This window comes from Euleptes europaea, chromosome 4, assembly GCF_029931775.1.
Source record: "Euleptes europaea isolate rEulEur1 chromosome 4, rEulEur1.hap1, whole genome shotgun sequence".
Taxonomy (NCBI): Eukaryota; Metazoa; Chordata; class Lepidosauria; order Squamata; family Sphaerodactylidae; genus Euleptes; species Euleptes europaea.
In genome coordinates, this window is record NC_079315.1 from 71,467,468 (window position 1) to 71,490,961 (window position 23,494).

The following is a 23,494-nucleotide window of genomic DNA, read 5'->3' on the forward strand; positions in this document are numbered from 1 at the left end:
GAGATCTCTCAACACTCAACTAAACCATCTTAATCCCAAATCTAAAATACAACAAGGCCAAGTAAACTGATCTCACCAGAATAAGAACCACAGGCACATTTTATGAGACCCATTAGTTTCAATTAGAATGCACCTATTGGTCTCCTCTTGTAAATCAATAGGTTCTCAGTCTTGGGTTGGCAACTGTCCTATGGCATTAACTCCGCACGAGTCCACAATGACTCTGGTCATTTTGAAATCAAAGCACACAAAGCTCACTTCGTGAGCTGCGGCTCACGAAAGCTCACACCCTGCCAGAAAATATTCTTGTTAGTCTTTAAGGTGCTCTTGCCCTTGTTTACTCCTGGTTACGATTGAGGGATCTCCTGGTCTTGCCAACCGTGGCTTCAACCTTAGCTTAAGCAGTGGTTCCCAACCTTTTTTTGACCAGGGACCACTAGGATTTTTTTGTTCGGTGCAGGGAGGGACCCCAAGGTTCAAAATAAAAATTCTGAGAATTTGAAAATAAACTTTAATCATAACTGTTAGTTTAACATTAAGCTTAGAATAATATTTGAATATATATATTTTATAACAGAGAACTTTTAGTGGAAAATATTAATTTATTATGGGTTTATAAGTTTGTTTTGCGGACCTTAATTTAGTTCTCGCGGACCCCTGGTTGGGAACCAGTGGCTTCAAGACTAACAAGAATATTTTCTGGTAGGGTATGAGCTTTCGTGAGCCACAGCTGTGGCTCACGAAAGCTCACACCCTACCAGAAAATATTCTCGTTAGTCCTGAAGGTGCTCCTGGACTCTTTCTCTTTTCTACCACTGCAGACAGACTAACACGGCTACCCACTGGGAATTATCTTCAAGGGGCCTGCTCCTGCTGCCGCTGCTGCTGCCGCTGCTGCTTCTTCTTCTCAGCCAATCGCAGTAAAGTGCAGTTCTGGGGAAACGACCAGCAGGGGTCGCTACTGTGCCGGCGCAGCCGTGCTGCCTGCGGAGCCGCCAGGGCAGCAGGCGGGGGGGGGGGGAGAGAGGTTGGCAGGCAGCAGGCAGGAGCCGAAGGGAGGGACGAGGCGCCGGCTGGCGGGGCGGCGGGGGTGCCCGCCCAGCAGCCGGGCAGGGAGCCGCCGCGCCGCGCCGCGCCCCCGAGGCTCCGCTCCACCGGCGGCGGCGTGTTGTGACCCCCCGACAGCGGCCGCCTCCGCCGCGGGTCGTCCGGTGCGCGCTCCCGGCTTCTGCCGCCCCGGGACGTGCGGGCGAAGGAGGAGCGGAGCCGGGGCAGGTGGCGCGCCGCCCGTCCGCTCGTCCGCCCGTCCGTCTCGGCGCTGCCGGCCCCGCGCCCTGCCAAGAGAGGGGTCCGGCTGGCTTCATCCCCCCCCCCCAACGGCGCAGGTACTTAATGGGTCGCCCCCTTCCTCCAGGCTGCGGTGGGCAAGGCGCCTGTTTGGCCCCAGCGGCCCTCTTCGGACCCAAAAGAGTCGTCCCCGGCGGGGGGAGTGCGGATCAATCATGGGGTGTGTGTGTTAAGTGCCGTCAAGTCCATTGATGCACGGGAGGCTTTGCCTTGGATTTGCTGCTCTCTAGATGCGCATTTTCCCCATCCCAATTCTCAACACTCGAAAAGAAGCCCCCCTGCAGAGTTTTGAGAGTTCAGATGGGGGAAAGGTGCATCTACAGAGCAGCAAATCCAAGGCAAAACCTCCCATGAAGAAATGGCCATGGCGACCCTATGAATGAAAGTCCTCCAAAATGTCCGATCTTTGACAGCCTTGCTCAGATCCTGCAAATTGAAGGCCGGGGCTTCCTTGATTGAGTCCGTCCATCTCTTGTTGGGTCTTCCTCTTTCAACCCGAGGAAAAGGGCTCGGGCCAGCCCGTCCGGGGTGGGGTGGGCAGCCCTGTGCGCCGAGGCGGCGCAAGTGCAGACGGGGCGTCCGCAGCAGCTCTTCTGCGCCCGAGTCTGATGCATCACTGTCGGCCTGGGCTGATGTGATGTTGGGTTGCGTTGTTCGGAAGGGGTCGCGCTCTTTTGCCCTGCGGCTGAGGCCGTTTCCGCACGGGAGGTTCGGCCTTGGATTTGCCGCCCTTGAGATGTTTCTCCCCCCCCCCCATCCAAATTCTCAAAACTCAACAATAAGCCCCCGGGCAGAGTTCTGGGAACTTGGATGGGGGCAAATGGGCACCTGGAGAGCGGCACGTCCAACCTCCCGCACATAAATGGCCGAAAGGCCTCCTGGGCTCGAAACGTCCCTGGTTTCTCATGGCTGGACAGGGAAGCCCAGGAGCCTGCAAGACGTTCGCCTGGTGAACCTCCTCATCAACTTGCCTGAAAGAACTAAATATAATGTGACTACCTTGATGTGAAACGAGGACTACTATTGCCAGGCAACTAATTTATTTTCTCTCTTTCTCTATACCTACAGGGCAGCAAAAGAGAGAACTCCAAGTTATTTTGCTGAACGGCTAAAGCGGATTATTCCTGTATTGTTTCGCTCAATACCTTATTAACAGCTGGAGCCACAACTTCACAAGGTCAAAGAATAATTTGCTCTGTTCAGCTTCCTTGTATTTGGCTCAGCGACCCAGATCATTATTGTTTGCCGGTGCGGAGTTAAGCGCTCTCTGGGTTTCCCTGATTCCTGAGACCTTCATCTCTTATTCCCGTTTGCCCTCAGACATCAAAGGGCGGAAACAGCCATGGGCTGCTTCTGTGCGGTCCCAGAGGAATTTTATTGTGAAGTTCTGCTTCTGGATGAATCCAAATTGACCTTAACCACCCAGCAGCAGGGGATAAAGGTGAGTGTGCAGCCTGTTTTGTTTTCCCTGGAGTTACCCGGGTGCTTGTCGATAGTGCTTGAAATGCTTTGTCTGGAGTTGAGCAATAGGGGGCAAATCTGCTTGGAAACACTGTTCAGAGAGAGAGAGGGCTTATCAAAACAGACTTGCATGTAATTACCAGGAAATGGCCATGTCAAGAGGCATTTGACTTTGCATCACATTTCATTGCCTGAGAAGTAGGTGAAATAGATCCTAGAAGCAAATAAAATCTTAATAACTTCATGTTACATAAGTTTGTGGTAGTGGTGCAAGGTCTTTTGAACACTTTGTTTTTGAGGTGGCTCCTTTGCATTATGCAATGTACTTTGCACTGTAATTTTCAGGAGTTTTGAGCCTTGTATTATATAACAAAAGAAGCACTTTTAAAATACATCTACGAGCAAGGATATGTCTAATGTTTGCCTGATATATTTATACTTTGCTTAATAAGTAGGCATTATAAAGGTACTGAGTGTCCACGGAGGAGTTTGCTAGGCTCCAATCCCTCTTAAGAACATTCCTTCTTAGGTAAATAAGAAAGGTAAATATGTTGCCATGTGCTTCATGTTTCTGTTGGGAGTAAAGGTGCTCACACTGGGCAGGACAGTATGCTCAGTCTTTCACATCTTTATCAACAAATATAGCTTATGAATGCAAATTGACAAAGTCTTCTGAATGCAAAATCTGCAGGCACCAGTCCTGTAAATGGGCATTTTTCAGACTTTAGTCCGGTATTACCTATGAGATGGGTGATTTTTCCAACTTGCCCACAGATCTTATTGGTAGATTTTGTTTCACATGCAGCTTATTTATTATATTAATATCCTCCTTTCCTTTGTGACTCAAGATGAATTACAATTCTAAAACAAACCCCTAAGTTAACCCTCTCTGGTGTTAGCATATATAAGTTTCCTAGAATCATAGAGTTGGAAGGGACTACCAGGGTCATCTAGTCCAACCCCCTGAACAATGCAGGAAATTCAAAACAACCTCCCACCCCAGTGACCCCTACTCCATGCCCAGAAGATGGCAACAAATATGGCATCCTGTTTTATGGAACAGCAGCCTGTTAGGGCCAAACTGGTTTTATCAGTTTGCATAAAATGAAAGTTTAAGCATGTATGTTTCTGAAAGAATGTATATTTAAACTGGTAGTCTTGAGTAAGCCTCACTGAACATAGTGTAACATACTTCCTGCATTGGAGTGATTATAAGACTTCCTCTGGCTTTCTAGTAGATACGTCGTATACATGTGCATTGTTGTTCGTATATCGTCTTCTACCACTTAGAAATGATTGCATATTTATGTTCAATAGTGAAGTTATTCTGCCAGAAATTTGTCTGTTATGATTGCCTCTTTATGAATTCACTTCATGAACTTACTCATTAGAGTAATCCTGTCTGAAACAAAAACCATTTGTCACAATTAGAGAACTTTGATACTGGTTTAAATGGAAGATGGATTTACAGCCTGATCTTAAGCATGTTTACTGTGAAGATAGTTTTCAGTCAAAAGCATATGTCATTGGAAAAAGTCCCACTGAAATGAATAAGACTAGGTGACTAATGTGTGGATCATATGATGGGGAGCCAGGATTGGCTGTGGTTCCCAGTTGAGTTAATGCTAGGTAGGAAACCTGTTTTTGTTGCTGCCGTTGAAAGACCCCTAGGCCCACTGAAATAAATGGTAACAAAATGCATGATCAGGCCACCGTTGTCTTAAAGTTACTCAACTTTGTCTTGGATTGTGGCATTAATACAAATACAATTTTAGCTGTCATGGCTTCTTCCAAACAAATTCTGGGAACTGTAGTCTGGTGTGGGTGCTTAGAACTATGTTGGAAATCCCTAGGCCTCTTCATAGTCCTTATAATTTCTGGGCTTCCATGGGAAAAAGGAGTGACTGCTAGTTTAAGGATGAAATTCTATGCACTCTGACTTGGGAGCAGGGTGGATTTGATTTAAACCGTGATTTAAATCACTAGTCAGTAAGACTAGATTTAAATCATGATTTTTTGCACTCTTTTATAGCCTGCTGCCATTAAACATTTTCTCCTCCAGAGAGATAATAATATGGTAAACCTCATGCTATACGCACAAAGAGATCAAGACTTGTGGAGTATTCTGCTCAAAAGATTTCACTTTCATTTTTACTGCTTGCCCCTCCCTGCTCACACTTAGCTCCTTGTGCAGATCTATTCCATTCCAAACATTCATGCATTCAGTGAACTTCTTGAAATTTAGTACTTAAGGGATAAGGGATTGATTTTGTGCACATAGATTTGCAAAAGAACAATGGGATTAAGGTCATTTTCTGTATGTTTATTTTATAACATTTTTGCTGTGAAGAAGAGGCATGTTCTCTGCAGACACAAATCCACAGTTTTGAGAACTGCAAAACCAAGCCTTTGTGATAATATCTTCTAGATAGAAAAATTGCCCAAAATAATCTTAACAGAAACCTCTGGAAGAGCATGACATTGTGAATGGATTAATGGAATTCATTTACCCAAAAATTTAAACACTGCATGAATATAAATATACAGCCTCATGCTACATAATTAAAAACGAATCCTTATTTCATGATGAATAAACTTTGATAGATTTTTCCTGAAAAATCATTTTATTTAAAAAATCCAATAAAAAAAATCTGATTTTTAATTTTAAAAAATCATTTATTTTTATCAATTCTGCTTGGGGCTAAGTATGTTGAATTCAGTAGGACTTGCTTCCAATAAAAAATCCATTGGATTATGTTGCATATCCTGAGTGGATATGCCCTTAGTCACTACTAACTTTCACTAATTTTTACTTTTTATGCTTCAGAGAACAATTTAATTAAGTGGTTGACTCATTGGCGTAGAAAGCCTCTATTAATTTAGGGAAAATGAAAGTAGGTTTTGAAAGGAACTGGCCTTATACTGTTTTTATCTTATTTGCATTTTGAACATAGCGCCATAACCATGTACTGTGTAATGAGTTTTACTTCAGATAATTTACATGAGAAGAGTGTAAAAGAATGCAGTAATTTATTTTTAATTCATACCTGGGGGATAAATTCTAATGAGTGTGTCACACTGAAATGTCAGAAAAAAAGACATCATCCCTGCAGCATAATTAAAATTGAAAAGAGAAGTAAAATCCAGACAAGTAACAGGTTCTCATCCTTGCATACACTACAAATAGTTTACAAGTTGGTTATTAATTGTAGGGGTATCACCATTTTGCAAGCACTGTTAGTTTTGTCTTCCTTATATGTAAATATTTCAGGTAGTCCTCTTAAAAGGTATAGTACATTTGATAACATCTTGAAATCTCTGTGAGTATGGAGTTTGTCTACCTTGTTCCATAGTCAAGACTTAATATCTTTAGAGTAACAAATCCTCTATTTATGTGTGTGTTTATTCATTCAGCTAGATTCGAGTCCAGTAGCACCTTAGAGTCGAACAACACTTTCGGGGTATGAGCTTTCAAAAGTTAAAGCTTCCTTCATCAGATGTATCTGATATTAGATTCATAAGCTTACAAGAATCAAAGCTCTCTTCATCAGATGTATCAGATACATCTGATATATTTGACAAAGAGAGCTTTGACTCTCGAAAGCTTATACCCTGAAAATGTTGTTGGTCTAAGGTGCTACTGGACTCGAATCTAGTTGTTCTACTGCAGATCAACACAGCTACCTTCTAAAACTTTATTTATTCAGTTATGCAGCTCTTACAGTCATATCGGATACCTATGCAATCCCTCTTTCCCACTTCAAAATGTCCTTGGGTGGAATGTTTTTGTTTATATACAGCCCCCCCTCCCTAAAACAGATTTTCATCAACCACAATGGACCACCCAACAGAGATACATACCCAGGAACCAAACTCTGCAACAAATCTAGATGCCTACTCTGTCTCCATATACCCTCATGCTATAGTAGTACTGATAGCAACTATATGATGTTGGACTTATTCATTTACTCATCCTCCAGTGGAGTATATGCCACCATGTGTCAACATTGCCCTTCTGCTCTCCGCAGAGTACAAATAGGTCATTCCCTAAACAAAAAAGTTAATAAGGACAAATCTGACATTAAAAATTTCATTATTCAGAAACTAGTGAAAGAACACAATCTTCCAGTTACTGCACTGCTGAGCTAAAATTCACCATTCTGTAGCGGATTAAGTTCAAAGGTAGAATCATACATGGAAGTATTGAATTAAAATGTATTAAGAAGTTTGTCGCAGTCTCTTCCCTTGCTGCCTACAAGGCTGAGCAAGCACTTGAGATTTCTTAGTTGCTATAGGTAAGGTAAAGGTCCCTTGTGCAAGCACCAGGTCATTCCTGACCCATGGGGAGACGTCACATCCTGACATTTTCTAGGCAGACTTTGTTTGTGGGGTGGTTTGCCAGTGCCTTCCCCAGTCATCTTCCCTTTATGCCAAGCAAGCTGGGTACTCATTTGACCGACCTCGGAAGGATGGAAGGCTGAGTCAACCTTGAGCCGGCTACCTGAAACTGACTTCCGTCGGGATCGAACTCAGGTCTTGAGCAGAGTTTTTGACTGCAGTACTGCAGCTTAACACTCTGCGCCACGGGGCTCCTATAGGTGCTGCTTATTCTAGCAAAGCTTGAGACTCTCCACCCGTTACTGATACTAACCAGTTTAGCAAAACTATTGAATGGTCTCTTGCTTAGATAGAAATTTTAGGTATGTATTTTTCACCCTGTACTTTGTGTGTTTCATGGCCTGTGAACCCTGCTGTATTTTTAAAAATAATACCTCTTATATGAAAGATCAGCCTAGTGAAGGGACATGCAATGCATCTGAGGAAGTGGGCTCTAGTCCACAAAAGTTTATACTGGAACAAAAAATGTGTTAATCTTGAAGGTGCTACTGAGCTCGCTAGTACGAAACTCATCCTTTGAGACCGTACTTGAGGTCAGCACTTGCAGGATATTTATGAAGGTATCACGTACAGCAGAGCTGGGTGCTGTTTATTCATACAACATTGGGGTTCTGAGAGACTTATTAGAGGAGAACATTATGTGCAGGTACACAAGAACACAGATTTTTTTTTTTGCTACCTTAGATTTATGAGTGCTGTGAGGACCTAAAATGGACACAGTGATTTTCAGAATTAGGTCAGCCAACTGGACAATTATGATGCATGCAGGGTAGGTTCTAAGGGAGGCACTGATAAGCAGAGAAGTGAGCAAGTGTAAAGTAGGTCTGTCAGGGTCTGTTATGTTTCTTAGGCTGTAAATAAATAAGCCTGTGCATTTTTTCTCCTGTGGGCCGAGCCGACTTACATCTCAGCTTTGCTATGCAAAGATTCATGAATGTTTCTAACACTGATTAAGTTATCAATCTTGTCTCTCTCCCATACGTCAGGTAGGTTATATGCCTTTTAATATACCGTATAGGCACACGTTCAATTAAATATTCATTTGTCATATTGCTATTTAACGCATAGTCATTTTTTATAAGTTTCAAGAGTTCTTTGTGGATATGTGGAGAGGAGGTGGGTTTGTACTATCACAGGGGGCAGCCAATTAGTTGGCTTCTGCTGCAAACCCTGCTGAGAAAATTGTTTGTCTCGCCAAATCACAGTGGGTGCAGTTTCAGAGGGTCTTCACCAGTCAAATAGTGTACGTGTGTATTTTCGATAATGAACAAGCAAGGAAGCAGCAGTAATATACAACTGTTGGAGAGACTCCAGGATCAGAGGAGTATGCCGAATATATTAGGTGCTATGGAACACAGGCAGGAGGGTGCTGCTGCAGTTGTCTTGTTTGGGGGCTTCCTAGAGGCACCTGGTTGGCCACCGTGTGAACAGACTGATGGACTTGATGGGCCTTGGTCTCATCCAGCATGGCTTTTCTTATGTTCTTATGTTCTTACTGTATTTATGTCAGTTGGTATTAGCAACTCTGTAGGGTACAGAGTATGAGGTTCCATTACTACATTACAAAGTTGGGAAACAACACAAGGACTTTGTATCACAAGGGCTATGGAAGTTTTGTGCCTCTCAGATGGATGCACACTGACTCTTCTCTGTGACCACAGCTCACAGGAAGAAGCGGCTATAGCCTCCCCAACCCAATACTGTTTTTGCATTTGCAAACTGCCCCAGGAGCTGTTGTTGGCGTCATTGTAAGACTTGCACAACAGAACGAACAACGCCCCCATCAGGCAGTTTTCAGATGTGTGCACAGCAGGGCAGGGGGTGGCTACAGCTGTTCCTCTTTGTATGCTTGGTTTCAAACAGAAAAGAGTTGGTGTGCATCCGGGACGTGCAAAACTCTCATCGCTCTTGTTGTCAACAAGCATGAAGACTTCATAATTCATAGATGGTGCAGTGGAGAGAAGTAACTTCAGGTGGCTGTTCTTGGTTGAGAGAGTGGTGATACATCTTCAGCCTGGTCCTTGGATGCATTTTTGGTTAGCCATATGGCCATCTGTATTGCTGCTATTCAGTGGAGGCTAGTCAGTCATGGCTGCTTCTTCCAATGCCTTTTTTGGGGTACTTTTTTGACATGCCTATGCACCTGCTGCACAACACACTTGTCCTCCTTGCAACATTAGCTGGGGACCAGCCACGGTGCCAGGAAGAAGATGGTTTCTGTGTCTCCAGCTGCATCCAAGAACTTAAAAGATGTGCAGGCTGCGCTGGGGGTGCTACTTTCTCATGGTATGATTCCACACTGCTGGGGAATGTGTGGTCATGGACAGTTAGTTCCGTGAGTCAGACCTATTCAGCCATTATAGCTAATAGCTATTAATGAACTTATCCTCCATGAATCTGTACGTTCTTTTAAAGCCATTCAAGGTGACCATCACTACATCTTGTGGCAATGAATTCCATGAGTTTTAATCTATTGCCTATCATTCTCACTCCATCTCACAATATTACTGCTCAAACCTGGTCATCTTCACAATCTTGAGACCAGATAACCCCAGCACTAGCTTACAGTCTACTTCTAGACTTGATTCAAGATGTCTCTGGTGTAGTCCCCCACCATCTGCCATGGTCTATTGCAGAAGACACGTAGAGAGGCTTTGTTGGAATTCTTCAGGATGTGTAAGAAAGTCCTATTCTGTAGCACTTTTTGATTTATGGCCTTTTGTGTTTTAGATTTGCTGATTTTTTATTTATCTATGAGATTTTTATGCCATCCAGTTCAGGATCTTCAAGGCAGCAAATGATCAAACATTAAAACCATCTCTAAAAATATGTATATGTAAAACAAGAATTAAAATAAACAGACAGTCATTTCGTGAATTAACAGAATTCGAGCAGTTAATATCTAAAAATGATTCACACGTATTAGGGAAAATTTACAAGCTTCTCCTGAAATATGATACAGAAGAAGAACAAGTGAAAATAAATATGATAAAATGGATGCAAAATTTCGGAGAAATGATCAATATGGATTTATGGGAAAAACTTTGCACTTCCGAATTGAAATATACTGTCTGTCAAGAAGTGAAAGAAAATTGGTATAAAACTTTTTACAGATGGTATCTGACTCCTAATATGCTTTCCCAGATGACAATTCCAGGGAAAAAAGGTGCATGTTGGAAATGTCAAGTGACAGACGGCTCTTATTTTCATGTCTGGTGGACATGTCCAAAACTACAACTATATTGGAAAAGAATTCATCGAGAACTACAGTTGATGTTAGATATGAAGTTCACATTCGATCCCAAATTCTATCTACTCAGTATAGTGCCGCCAAATTTACCTTCGAAATCGCATGACGTTTTCAAATATGCTACAACAGCTGCTAGAACAGTGTTAGCAAGAACCTGGAAACAAATTCATACACCTGAAATCGATGACTGGAAAGAAAAACGCTTGGAATATGCAAGTATGGCCAAAATGACTTTCGAATTAAATCCTAAACTCAGCGAATCTACTGAGCAATTCGAGGAGAAGTGGGCGTCTTTTTATATTTATATAAAATGTAGCTAATTTAAACGAAGCATGTTTAAACACTTATAATAAACCATGTACCATATTTTCTTACTCCAACTAACTGCCAAGTAGAATATGAATTTTTAGATATTAGAAACCAGCCTGACACAAGTATAACAAACTAAAGATACTCTGTAATTATGTTTTATTCAGAAATCATCTTATAATACTGTATTGTTTTTATAAATATAACGTTTACCCCTTCCCTTTTTTCTTCCTGTACCCTTTAATTATATAAATAAAAAACTATTATAAAAAAAATAAACAGACAGGAAGGAGGGTCATAGAGGGATTAGTGATACATGGATTTTATGAACTGTTTTAGCTGCCTTTCTCTTATGACTGGCTGTTTGCCACCTTTAGCTTTAGAAAGGCTGCATATATATTTTAAAATGTTAAATAAGATATCCCCATTGACTTCACCACCCAACACATCTAGTCGGAGAGAAAATGTGCAACTACCGTGTTTCCCCGAAAATAAGACATACCCATAAAATAAGCCGTAGCAGGATTTCCAAGCATTTGCGCAATATAAGCCATACCCCGAAAATAAGACATAGTGATAGGCGTGGCTATGCAGCGTACCGTACCGGCGTGGAGCAGTAAAGAAGACGGGCTCCCCCTGTCAGTTCCCGGTTGTTCTGTGCGTGCTGCAAGCTGAGGCATAGATGTACCGGTAGAAACTGAAAGTAAAAGTCTCAGTGAAGTGAGGAGCAGGACGCTCTGCTTTAGGTATTGTGTGTCCTCAGGGGGAAGAAGTAAAGCTGTGGCTGCCGTTTTACTCAGCACTGTGGGTCTCTCTCCCCCAGCACCCCTGGTTTGAGGGGGGGGCTTCAGTTGTGCAGTTGTGCATTTGCCTGGTCCCGAGTCCGATGCAAAAGGAGAAATTCCAGCCCCTCCTGCTCCTTATGCATACGGTAGCTACCGGTACTTGCCTCTGTCCCTTTCCATGGTTTGCAAACTCCCAGGCGTCAAGTGTTGTTTTGCCTGCTTTGCATGGTTGCAAACGTGTAGCTTGGAATGGTTTGCATGGTTGCAAATGTGTTGCTTTGCATGGAGCCTTTTATTTAGATGCCTTTAGGCCAAGTTATCAAAGTTAGTTCACATGCAGGGTAATCTGTTTTTGTCTCTTGAGTGAGCTCTACATTTGAAATTCATTGGGATCCATGTGTTGGGGTTAATGATATTTGTCTTCTACAACTGTTGGATTAATTTCTTTTCTTACTCTGTGGCAGAAAGGAAGGCAGAGGCTTGGATCCTTTCCATCCTTTCAGCTTACAGAAGGCACTTCCACCAGGCAAAGTTAGGCAATTTCCCCTCACACTGCATGCCCCTTTCCATGGTTTGCAAACTCCCAGGCGTCAGGTGTTGCTTTGCATGCTTTGCATGGTTGGCAGCCCTAATAAATAGGCATAACTAACCAGGAGCCTTGTACTTTAAAGATTAACAAGTTTTTAGCCTAGCATGGGCTTTTGTGGAGTACATGCGCTTTAGAGTGGCCGCCTGGTTGTGACAATAATGGCAGCGGTTCCGCGGTGATAACTTTGTTGGATCCCCCCCCCCATTGCGTTCGCCGAGCTTTGGCTGCCTGGCTCAGTCCCTATGAGGAGGAGGCGGCGGCGGCAGCAGCTGGGCGGCCATGGGCTCGCTGAGCAGCCGGGTGTGGAAGGGGCAGGGGGGAGCCCCGCGCGGAGGGGAGGCGGCGACTGTGGCCGTGAGGGGCGAAGGCAACGGCGGGAGCCAGGGGAGCCACAGCGGGGCAGCCAAGAGGAAGCGGGGCGGCCATTGCGATGGCACGGGCGACAGCGATGGCGATGGGAAGGGCGAGCAGGAGGAGCGGCTGCTTAACACCACCAGAAGGTACTGAGTGGGGAGGCGGACGCCCTAGTCTGTGGGTCTCTCTCACCCCACACAAACACCAGGGGATAGGGGAAAAGCTTCAGCAAGCAGTCTTTGAATAAATGTAGATTGTTGTACCATACTTAATAAAAATAAGACATCCCCTGAAAATAAGCCATAGTGTGTCTTCTTGAGGAAAAATAAATATAAGACGGTGTCTTATTTTCGGGGAAACACGGTATGCACAGTAGCTTCACACCTTTCCCCTCACTTCCAGCAGAATCTTAGATTCCCCATCAGTTTAGGGTCTAGTGTTCTATAGTAACCAGCAGGGCAGATCTCCTAGGGTAAGATATTAAGTACACTTCAGATAATTTTTACTCAGAAATATAAGCCCCCTACAAAGCTTCTAAGTTTATGCTGTTCCATGATGTTATACTAATATTGAGTGGAAAGAGAATAAAGTAAAACTTAATAATTTGACAAACTAGGAAGAATTTAAGGTTTTAAAAATATAACTGTATACATATATGAGCCTATCTTCTTATTTCTGATATTCATTTGAAAGACCAAAAGGAACAAAAGATCTTTCAAATCTTTCTATAAATTAACCTCTCTTTGAAATGATTGTTATTATTTGAAATAGAATACTAATTTTTTCCTGCATCTTTGCAGATGCGACCAGCAATTTTGAATTCTCTGAGGGATAGCAGTGTAATGAATGACTGTTGAGACGCTTTATTTTCCCAGGGTGCATCTAACTAAATTAATGAAACTGGCATGACAGCTCGACAGAAACCCATTAATTTTTAAATGAAGTTACCTCCTGGTCAGCCTGAGGTTTGAACAATAATGTTGTGGTACGGGGCTGTTGTTAGTGGGTTTAATGAACAGTAATTTTCTAATGCAAGCAGAAAACATTCAAGAATTGTATTCTTTAAATTTAATAATCTTCTATTTGCATCCCTAATTTGGACTTCTATTATAGAAGCAGCGGGTTTAGAAAGATGTCCCCGTAAAATAAATCACATTCAGCTCTGTCTCGTTGAAAATTGTTAACCAAAGTGATACAACCAACTGCTGAATTACAATGATTGGGAAGTAGGTTTCCATTAACTTGAAATGTGTTGAATTCTGATCCTTGGTAGTCCCTTTTGCTTAAGAAAATGATCACTCAGAAATGAGAAAACTATATCTTGTATTTCACTTTTAGGTTGGTGACTTGTCCAAGCAACAGAGATCTGGTAACTTTCATTGTATCATGCTGCAGTTTTTATCACAGCTTTATAGCTTTAATATAGATGTAGTGTAGCTGCCGTTGTGGTGCAACTGAAGCAGCTGCAGTGGGAGCCCCGGAAGGGGCGGCACTCAGCAGGAGATTAAGGAGCTCCGGGAAGCCATAGCCAATATCCCCAAAGTTTGGATGATTTATATGTTGAGAGTAGAACCGAGTTGTCACACTGGGAGTTCTGCCATGTATTTGCCCACTTTTAAGATTGTTCTTTTGTTGCTGTAAATAAAAAATTAGGTGGAGGAAGACCAGGCAGCAAAAGCAGAGCAGAAAGGGTAGCAAAGAAGGCTTAACCATTTCAGAAGAATCAGAAGGACTCTGAGATGTTACAAAATGGAAATGAGATGTTACAAAATGGAAATGTCAGAAGACAGTAATTGATGTTCCATGGCATGTTCATGGAGGAGAGGGCTCCATGGCTACTACTCAATATGAATAGTAGTCATGATGCATAACTATTCTCTCCAGTATCAGAGGAGCATGCCTATTATATTAGGTGCTGTGGAACACAGGCAGGATAATGCTGCCGGAATCGTCTTGTTTGGGAGCTTCCTAGAGGCACCTGGTTGACCACTGTGTGAACAGACCGCTGGACTTGATGGGCCTTGGTCTCATCCAGCATGGCTTCTCTTATGTTCTTATGATGTAGAGTGAGTGGGGCTTTGGCACGTGTTACAGAGATACTGACTGTAGGACTGAATGTAGGATGATAGAAGTTAAGATTTAGATGCAACAGAAAATAGTGTGGAAGAGAAAAAGAAGTTAAGCTGTTATACCTTCATCTTCTTTTCTCCTGAGAGGTTTACCTGGAAAAATAGAAATAATAATAGAAGAGGGTGGAAAGAACCCTTTTACTACTCATATAAACCCTTTGTCTTCCCCCTGCTTCTCTAGTCTGTCTGGCCATCTAAAGATTGCTGGACAGTATACCCACACAGCTTCTACTCTTCCACATTATCCCCTTTATGGCTTGTTCCTATGTCCACTTCAGTACGTGATGGCTTAACAAAAGTTGGCTTTTGTAGTGTAAGTCAACTAGTCTTCTGGTATAGTGTTCAACATATGCCCCCTTTCCATCAATGCCTCTGGTGTGTGCCTGTCGAAAGGGTGCTCACTGGACCCTGCTAAGTATCTATCATAATGGTATCACTGGACCCTGCTCACTGGACCCTGCTAAGTATCTATCATCAACAAAGCCACAAGAGCAAGGCTGGGGCTTAACATCCAAAATCCCAGATGAAGTGGTGAAGTAGTGTCTTCAGTGTGCCAGTACAGGTTCATGTAACAGAATGCTGCTCCATTAAAATGATTCCTGCACTTCAAAAACTGGTATGTTGGAGAGAAGACTGCGCTTGTTTGGAGCAACATTAAGTGTGTGGAGCAACATTAAGTCATGAGAATTTGTAATCAAAATGATAGAGCTGAGTCATAGGTTTGTGACCTCATTGCCATGTTTATGAGAACCAGGTTTAAAAGAAACTGTCTAGAGTGTAGTTTCTTTAATACAAGATAAGTGCCCTGGCCCTTTATATTATTTCAGCCCGTGCTAAATGCACAAGAGAGCCAGTGTGGTATAATGGTTAGAGTGTTGGACTAGAATGGGAGAGACCTGGGCTGAAATCCACATTCTGCCATGATGTTCACTGGGTGTCCTTGGACCAGTTACATCGGTCAGCCTAACCTACCTCACAGGTGAGCTGTGGCTCACGAAAGCTCATACCCTGCCAGAAAATATTTTTGTTAGTCTTTAAGGTGCTACTGGACTCTTGCTCTTTTCTACTACCTCACAGGGTTATTGTGAGGGTAAAGTGGGGCAGGGGAAAACCAAGAATGCTACCCTAAATGCTTTGGCGGGAATGGGAGGATAAAAATTAGCTAAACTGTGCTTGGTACATCCTGGTCAAGTCACAGTTTGAACAGTTCACAGTATTGGCTGAGATTGTGTTTTTGTGTACACCAACCAGCTCTGTATGGGGTGTACAAAAGCTTTTGTGCACTGAAGTGTTCCTTGCTTTATATTAAAGATAAATTGGTTTTACTTCTATCTAGCAATAGATTAATATGTGTTCGAGTAGCTCTGTAGTTTTCAGAACCCCCTGTTTTCTAGTAGAATTTAACATGCAGTCATCTTGAATAGGTTTGGCAGATTGTTGTTTTATGCATATCCCCCTGTTTTCAGAACCCCCTGTTTTCTAGTAGAATTTAACATGCAGTCATCTTGAATAGGTTTGGCAGATTGTTGTTTTATGCATATCCCAGATATTTGTGAAATCTATTCTGCCATTCCTCCTAATAATAACAATTATGGTAATAAAATATTAATATAGGCTACATAGTTCTTACTACAACCAATATTTATTTAATAGTCTTGGACAAAGACAGCTGCTGGTACGGTTGATCCCGTGAGCTCTGAAACATTCAATGCTAATGCGTAGGAGAGAAGGGAAAGATATCCAAGTCTAAAGGATGTCCTAAGGAAAAGTATGGAAATTAATCATAACGTTGAAGAGTTTGAGGAGAGTGGGGAAGGATAGTGTTGTTCATGTGTCAAAATGAATATTGGTATTTTGGAGAGGATCATTGTAAATTCCTCACTTGTAAAGAACACCTTATTTTATACCATATGCTATTAATTATACCATATGCTGTTAATTAATTGTGCTAGATAGTTCAACATTATTTCTCTGGATTGTTATAGCATAATTGCTAAGAAAGTACCTGGGAGTTCCATATTTCAAATATCACCTTTGCTGTCAAATTGTTCTCGCTCTGGAAGAGGAGGTCATCTGTAAAGTGGGTGTTTCCGTTCCTCTTGCTTCTGGGAGGCAGGACTAAAAACTTTAACTTCCTGTCTCTGGGGAAACGCCCCCTCATTTCCAGTTCTTTCCTGCCTCGCTTTGGGAGAGCAGGCTTTATCAGCAGCTCTCTGCTAACTCTTCTTAGAAGGCTAGTTTTCTAACTTTTCTTGCTCTCTCTTTTCTCAGGTCTATTTTCTAATCTATACTATTTCTCTTTCTGTCCTCCTGCTGCACAGTATAGACCCTTTTTTAGTCAGGTTGTGGCTTTCCCACCAAATCAAAATGGCGGACGCCCCTCCTGATGCCTTTATCGCGCAGGAAGATTTGGACCCCGGCTTGCTTGTTCCAGCCCCGCAAGCCCAACTAAAAACCCCTGGCAGCCACTCCGGTGGTTCTAAGGGGAAGAGCAAGAAGAAGCGGGGAGACGGTTCCATTAAGAGGAAGGGAACCGATGCGGCCCATGTTAAAGGTAACAAAAGGGCTCGCGCAACTTCTGTTCCCCGCTCTCTTGCCGCGCCGCGCAGGCTCCCGCCCGCGGCGACAGGGACGGAAAACCAGACGGCTACAGCCGCGCCACAAGCAACAACCTCGGAGAACCCTCCAGATGGTAAGGCGCCGACTCCCTCCTCGGAGGGTAATGCGCCCCCTCCCCTAGCCGCCATAGAAGCGATGGGACTGCTTTCTCTTAAGGCGGAACTCTCGGCACTAATTAAGGAGGCCTTTGCAGAAGGCATCAGGGCGGTGCAGCTCTCTTCCCCTACCTCCTCAGTCCATGGTTCCTCAGAACTTAGCGACCCGGGGGAGGGCCCCAGTTCCCAACCACCCCAAAGGGAGGGAGGGAGCCAGTGGCCTACCAAGGCAGCCCTTAAGGCCCCTCCGACCAAGTCAGTCACCACCACGGTCACCTTTTCCCCTGCCTCCTCTGATGATGAGAGGGAAGAAGGCGAGTTCTCCGAAGGAGAGGACCTCGCTCCAGAGGAAAAGCAACTCAGGTTGTTTAGTCCCGATGACTATCAATCACTACTTTCCAAGATCCTAGCAGCCCTTGACTTGAATGCAGCCCCTGACTCCCAGCCTCAAGAAAAGCAGTTAGGGACCAAAGAGTTCTTCCATATGCACCACGCTACCCCACGTGTCGCCCCCGCCCCTGATTATTTTTTAACCCTTATTAATGCAGAGTGGGATAAACCCCTGGCTTCTCGCCAACCTCCAGCAGTAGTTAAGAAGCTTTATAACATAGCCAATAGCTCTGCTGATATATTCAAGGTCCCCCTAGTGGAACCTGCAGTTACTGCTCTCCATACCTCTGACCTAGTCACAGAGGAGGGCCAGGGCCTCATTAGGGATCCCGTTGGCCGCAAAGCCGACTTGGCCTGCAAAAAGTCCCACGATGCAGCAGCCTGGGCCATCCAAGCTTCCATCACTTCAGCCCTTGTTGCTCGTGCGGCAATAGTCTGGACCAGAAAACTGGGTCAACTTATTCCAGAGGACGACAGGAACGCCTTGGAGGGGGCCTCTAGAATTCTAAAAGCCGTGTCCTTTCTAGCAGACTCCTTCCTAGACACGATGACTTTCGCGGCTAGAGCCATGGCGACCACGGCGGCGGCCAGAAGAGCGCTATGGATCTGCCCCTGGCAAGTACAGCACAGATCCAAAACAGTTTTAATGGGGTTCCCCTTTCAGGGAAAGAAGCTTTTCGGGGAAAAGCTGGAAGAGATATTGGTTGAAACCAAAGATAAGAAGAAGGCCTTACCCAAGGTCTTCAGTAAAGAACAAAAAAGCTTTTCCTCCCAGGGTTCCTTTCGCACCTCCCACACCCTTTCCAGGTACAGACCGGAACAAAAAAGAGGTCATTGGAGCTCCTCAAGGGGTTCCTTTCGGAGAGGGGGCCGTTTTTCCAAACCCTCTCGCTTCACCAACTTCCAGGGAGAAAGAAACGACAAATCCTTCCGTCCAGCAAAACAATGATGCTCCCACCCAGCCTGTGGGGGGCAGGCTGACTCAATTCCGCCACCGGTGGAAAACCTCCCATCCAGACGCCTGGGTATTGAACATCATCCATCAGGGCTACCATCTGGAACTGGTTTCCACTCCCCCAGACCGTCTGGTAGCATCAACTCACCCCTTAAACAAAGAAAAGCAGTTCAGAACAGCAGAAGCCATCCGCCACCTACTCGACATCCAAGCCATCGAAGCAGTCAATCCACAGGAGCACTCATCGGGAGTCTACTCCTATTTCTTTACAGTGCCAAAGAGAAACGGAGATTGGAGGGCTATCCTCGACCTCAAGTTCCTCAACAGACACATCCTCAGAAGACGCTTCAGGATGGAAACTCTGCGTTCAATCACAGCGGCTCTATGACCACAGGACTTCCTCACATCCATCGACTTAAAAGAAGCCTACCTGCACGTCATGATCCATCCCCTCCATCGAAAATTCCTCCGTTTCCGCTTCCAACACAGACACTTCCAGTTCCGGGCGCTTCCCTTCGGCCTGTCATCCGCCCCCCGGGTCTTCACGAAGGTGCTTGTTACCTTGATAGCCCGGGCACGGCAGAAGGGAATTTGACTGCACCCCTACTTAGACGACATCCTGATCTGTGCGTCATCAAGGGATCTGTGCCTCAACCACACCAGGATAGTCTTGGAACTTTTGGAAGCCCACGGTTTCCTCATAAACAAGGAAAAGAGTCATCTTTCCCCCTCCCAACATCTGCTTCACTTGGGCGTCCACATAGACGCAGTCTCCAACACTCTGTCTCTGCCAGAGGACAAGGTAACCAAGATCTCCTCCTTGGCCAAGTTCACTCTTCTCTCCAAGTCAGCTCAGATCTTCAACCTAGCAAAACTCCAGGGCCTCATGATCTCCACCATTCCAGCAGTACGGTGGGCCAGACTTCATGCCAGGACCTTGCAGTGGTTCCTTCGCCCATATCAGAGGGAGATCTCCCTCAGGTCTCGCAAACGCTTGATTTTACCCAAGACCGTCAAGTCCCAGCAACCTCTCTCAGGGTCTTCAATATATCATTCCCCCTCCGATCCAGTTGTTCACCGACGCATCCCTCACGGGTTGGGGAGCCTCCCTTCTCAACCAACCGGCGCAAGGACTCTGGAACGCGAAGGAGCGACTGATGAATATCAACGCCCTGGAAATCAGAGCCATCCGAAGGGCCCTACAACACTTTCATGCCCAGGTCAGAAACCAACACCTTCTCATCAGGACCGACAATGTGGCAGCGAAAGCGCACATCAACAAACGGGGGTTCTCGGTCCTTGAACCTGCACAGAGAGGCCAAGCTCATTCTGTCATGGGCGGAGATCCATCTCGCCTCCATTTCAGCGGAACACATACAGGGGACAGTCAACACACAAGCGGACTGGCTGAGCAGGCGGACTCTGGACGAGTCAGAATGGTCCCTACATCTGGAAACCTTCCTTCTCCTCTCCCAGCACCTGGGCTTCCCGCAGGTAGACCTTTTCGCATCAGCTTCAAACCACCTGCTCCCAAGATTCTTTACCTGTTACCATCATCCTCAGGCGGAAATGACGGACGCCTTACTGTCTCCGTGGCCGAAGGTTCTTCTCTACGCCTTCCCTCCTCTTCCACTCATCCCCAGAGTTCTGAGACGGTTAAGGACCCTGAAAGCGTCAATCATTCTAATCGCACCTTTTTGGCCGAGACGCCCCTGGTTTCCAACCCTGGTGGAGATGTCAATCTGCGATCCCTGGAGACTCCCAGTGCGACACAATCTACTCAAACAGGGCCCTATTTGCCACCCAGACCCGGAGTGGTACCGCTTGACCGCATGGCTGTTGAAAGGGACCGGCTCTTAGCCTTAGGCTACAATCCAGACATCGCGGACACCATCGTTGCGTCCTGGCGCCCTTCCACGTGTCGCATCTACGGCACAACCTGGAAGACCTTCGCGAGGTGGTGCACCCACAAACACATGAACCCGTTAAAACCTCGAGTTTCTCACCTGCTGTCCTTTCTCCAGGATGGACGACTCAAGGGTCTCAAGCCAGCCACCCTTTGCCGACAACTTGCCGCAATAGCCACCTTGGTCCCAAAGATCTCAGGCTTCCAGATAACTAAACATCCTCATATAAAGGCCTTCCTTAGAGGGGTCAGTCTTTCCTCCCCAGCAGTAGCCCATAGATTCCCCACATGGAGTCTCCATACAGTTTTGTCCGCCCTCACCAAGGCACCTTTCGAACCTTTACGCTCTACCGACCTAAGACACCTGAGAATGAAGGTTTTGTTCTTAACGGCTGTTACCTCGGCTCGAAGGGTCTCAGAGTTGGGGGTCCTTTCGGTCAGACCAGAACTGTGTACCTTTCACAGGGATAAGGTAGTCCTCCGCCCAGACCCGTCCTTCCTCCCTAAGGTTAACACCAAATTCCATAGGGACCAGGAATTAGTGCTCCCCTCCTTCTGCCCCAACCCACAGCATCCCAAGGAGAGAGAATGGCACACTTTAGACCTCAGGAGGGCTCTCAAGATCTACATCTCACGCACCGAGGGCATCAGGACCTCTGAAGCCTTGTTTATCAATTTGTCAGCCCCGAATAAAGGCAAGCCCATGTCTCGCACGGCAATAAGCCGCACCATCAGATCTTGCATTTCCCAGGCCTATAGTTCCAGCAAGTTGGTCGTGCCACAAGGCATCATGGCCCATTCTGTCAGGAGTGCTGCTACCACAGCCGCCCTCCACTGACGTGCTTCCCTAGAGGAAATCTGCAAGGCGGCGACCTGGTCTTCCGTCTCCACCTTTTTTCCGTCATTATAAATTGAATCTGTTCGCTTCTGCGGACGCGGCCTTTGGCCGCAGAGTCCTCCAGAGCGTTCTGCAAAATTCTTAACCCACCCGGGCCAGGGACAGCTCTTGTAAGTCCCACTTTACAGATGACCTCCTCTTCCAGAGCGAGAACGAGCCTTGGATACTCACTGTGAAGGCTCCTTCTGCTCTGGAATACGGAGGTCATCTGGCCCACCTCTCAGGAATTTAGCATTTGTTCGGGATTAGCTAGTTCGTTTGGGGATCTAGCAAATTCCTGCCTTATCCACAACGGAGCCATGGCTCTTAATTGAGTTGCTGTTACTAACACTTGTTGTTTCTTCTCACAGTTACTGTTGTTCTTTCTATTTACACCTTCCTGTTCCAAAAATAATAATAAAATAAAATTAAAAAAATAAGGGGCGGAATCTAAGTGTTCTTGTGCCCTATAGCTCGGAAAGGTTTCAAACTGGAAATGAGGGGGCGTTTCCCCAGAGACAGGAAGTTAAAGTTTTTAGTCCTGCCTCCCAGAAGCAAGAGGAACGGAAACACCCACTTTACAGATGACCTCCGTATTCCAGAGCAGAAGGAGCCTTCACAGTGAGTATCCAAGGCTCGTTCTATGGCCTCAACCTCCCATCTGGAGTGTGGGGATAATAGTGGTCTATTCTGCAGAGCTGCTGTTAGGATTATAGTTAGATAAAATGTGTGACGTATTCTCTGAACACTTAATACACTGTATAAATGCTACTTATTATGGGCCCTGCTGTTCTGTACTGGCTACAAAGACAGGGAAGGACCAGGGAGGCCTCTCATCTATGAAGCTCACTCGATGACTTGGAGTCAATTACTGTTTCTAGGCCTAATTTATGTAGCCTGGTTCAAGTGAGGATAAAATAGTGGAAGGAAGAATCATGAATTGAACTCCTTGGATGCAGTAGATATAGAACTTTTATAATGTGGCAGATGAGCAATCTTCCCCTCTTTTAAAATTGATCATCGATAGTGACAGCAATATGCATAATAATAACGTTACCAACTTCCTCCCTTCCTTTCCACATGTTTGTGGTGGCTCACACAATTCATAAAAAACAACAGTAGCAGCAGCAAAATATCAAAAACGGTGACATTAAAACAAATATAGAGCCACAGTCTAACATCGTCAAAAACCTCAGAAGCATCAGTAAAACCATTCCTATAACCTTAGAAGGCTTTTAAAAGGTAAAAAAGCCTTTGAAAATCCATAAAAGAAGGCTCATAGCTAAACCTCCACAGGGGGAGTCTCAGAAAAGTTGTCTGTGTTGTAAGGATGTCAGTCACTGCATCTTTCAAACTTCCTGGGAAATAAATTCCATTAGACATAGACAAAAAGTACATGGAAATCAGAAAAAGCAGTAGCTATTATTTCTTTCCACTCATTCACCTGAGAAGGCTTTCTCTTTATGAAAGAGCAGTAGAAGCTAGAATAGACACCTTTTGTAACAATTAATCAAATATTTGTGGAGTATTTTGATATACTTCTTGAGTTTTATCTTTGTAAGAAAAAGAATATCTTCAGAATAACTGAAGAGTTGATGTTTTGCAGAGTATAGCCTTGTAATGGTTCCAAGTCAAATGTTATTGTTCAGTGAAATCTGTCTTGATCAGCATCATTACTGAAACACACCCAGACTTTCCTAAATATTTTCGAAATACTAGCTTCCTTCTGGACCTTTTGTTTTTGACCCTGTTTCTGTTAACGGGCACTGAAAAATATGCCAAAGTGCACAGCGGAAAGGTGTCGTTGAACATTAGGATTGCCAACTACAGCTTGGGAAATTCTTGGAGGCTTGAGGGTGAGGTCTAGGAAAGGCAAAGTTTGAGGAGGGGAGAGAGCTCAGCAGTGATTTGGTGTCATGTCCTGTGATGTTACATTGAAGTCACAGGTCATGTTTTCCAACCCCTCCTCTTCCTATATGGTCATGTCCTTCCACTAAAATTCAATTTTAAAAGTATTTTTTGGCCTTATT

General features: G+C 44.7%; 1 protein-coding gene across 1 annotated transcript in view; it reads left to right on the forward strand.

The window, feature by feature from the left end:
• Positions 1 to 2,646: 2,646 nt before the first annotated feature.
• Positions 2,647 to 23,494, forward strand: part of EPB41L4A (erythrocyte membrane protein band 4.1 like 4A) — a 118,138-nt gene continuing 97,290 nt past the window's right edge. The window contains exon 1 of the mRNA XM_056848244.1: positions 2,647 to 2,788. Within this exon, the coding sequence (XP_056704222.1) occupies positions 2,690 to 2,788 (99 nt within the window). The 5' untranslated portion in view covers positions 2,647 to 2,689. The remainder of the gene's footprint in view (positions 2,789 to 23,494) is intronic.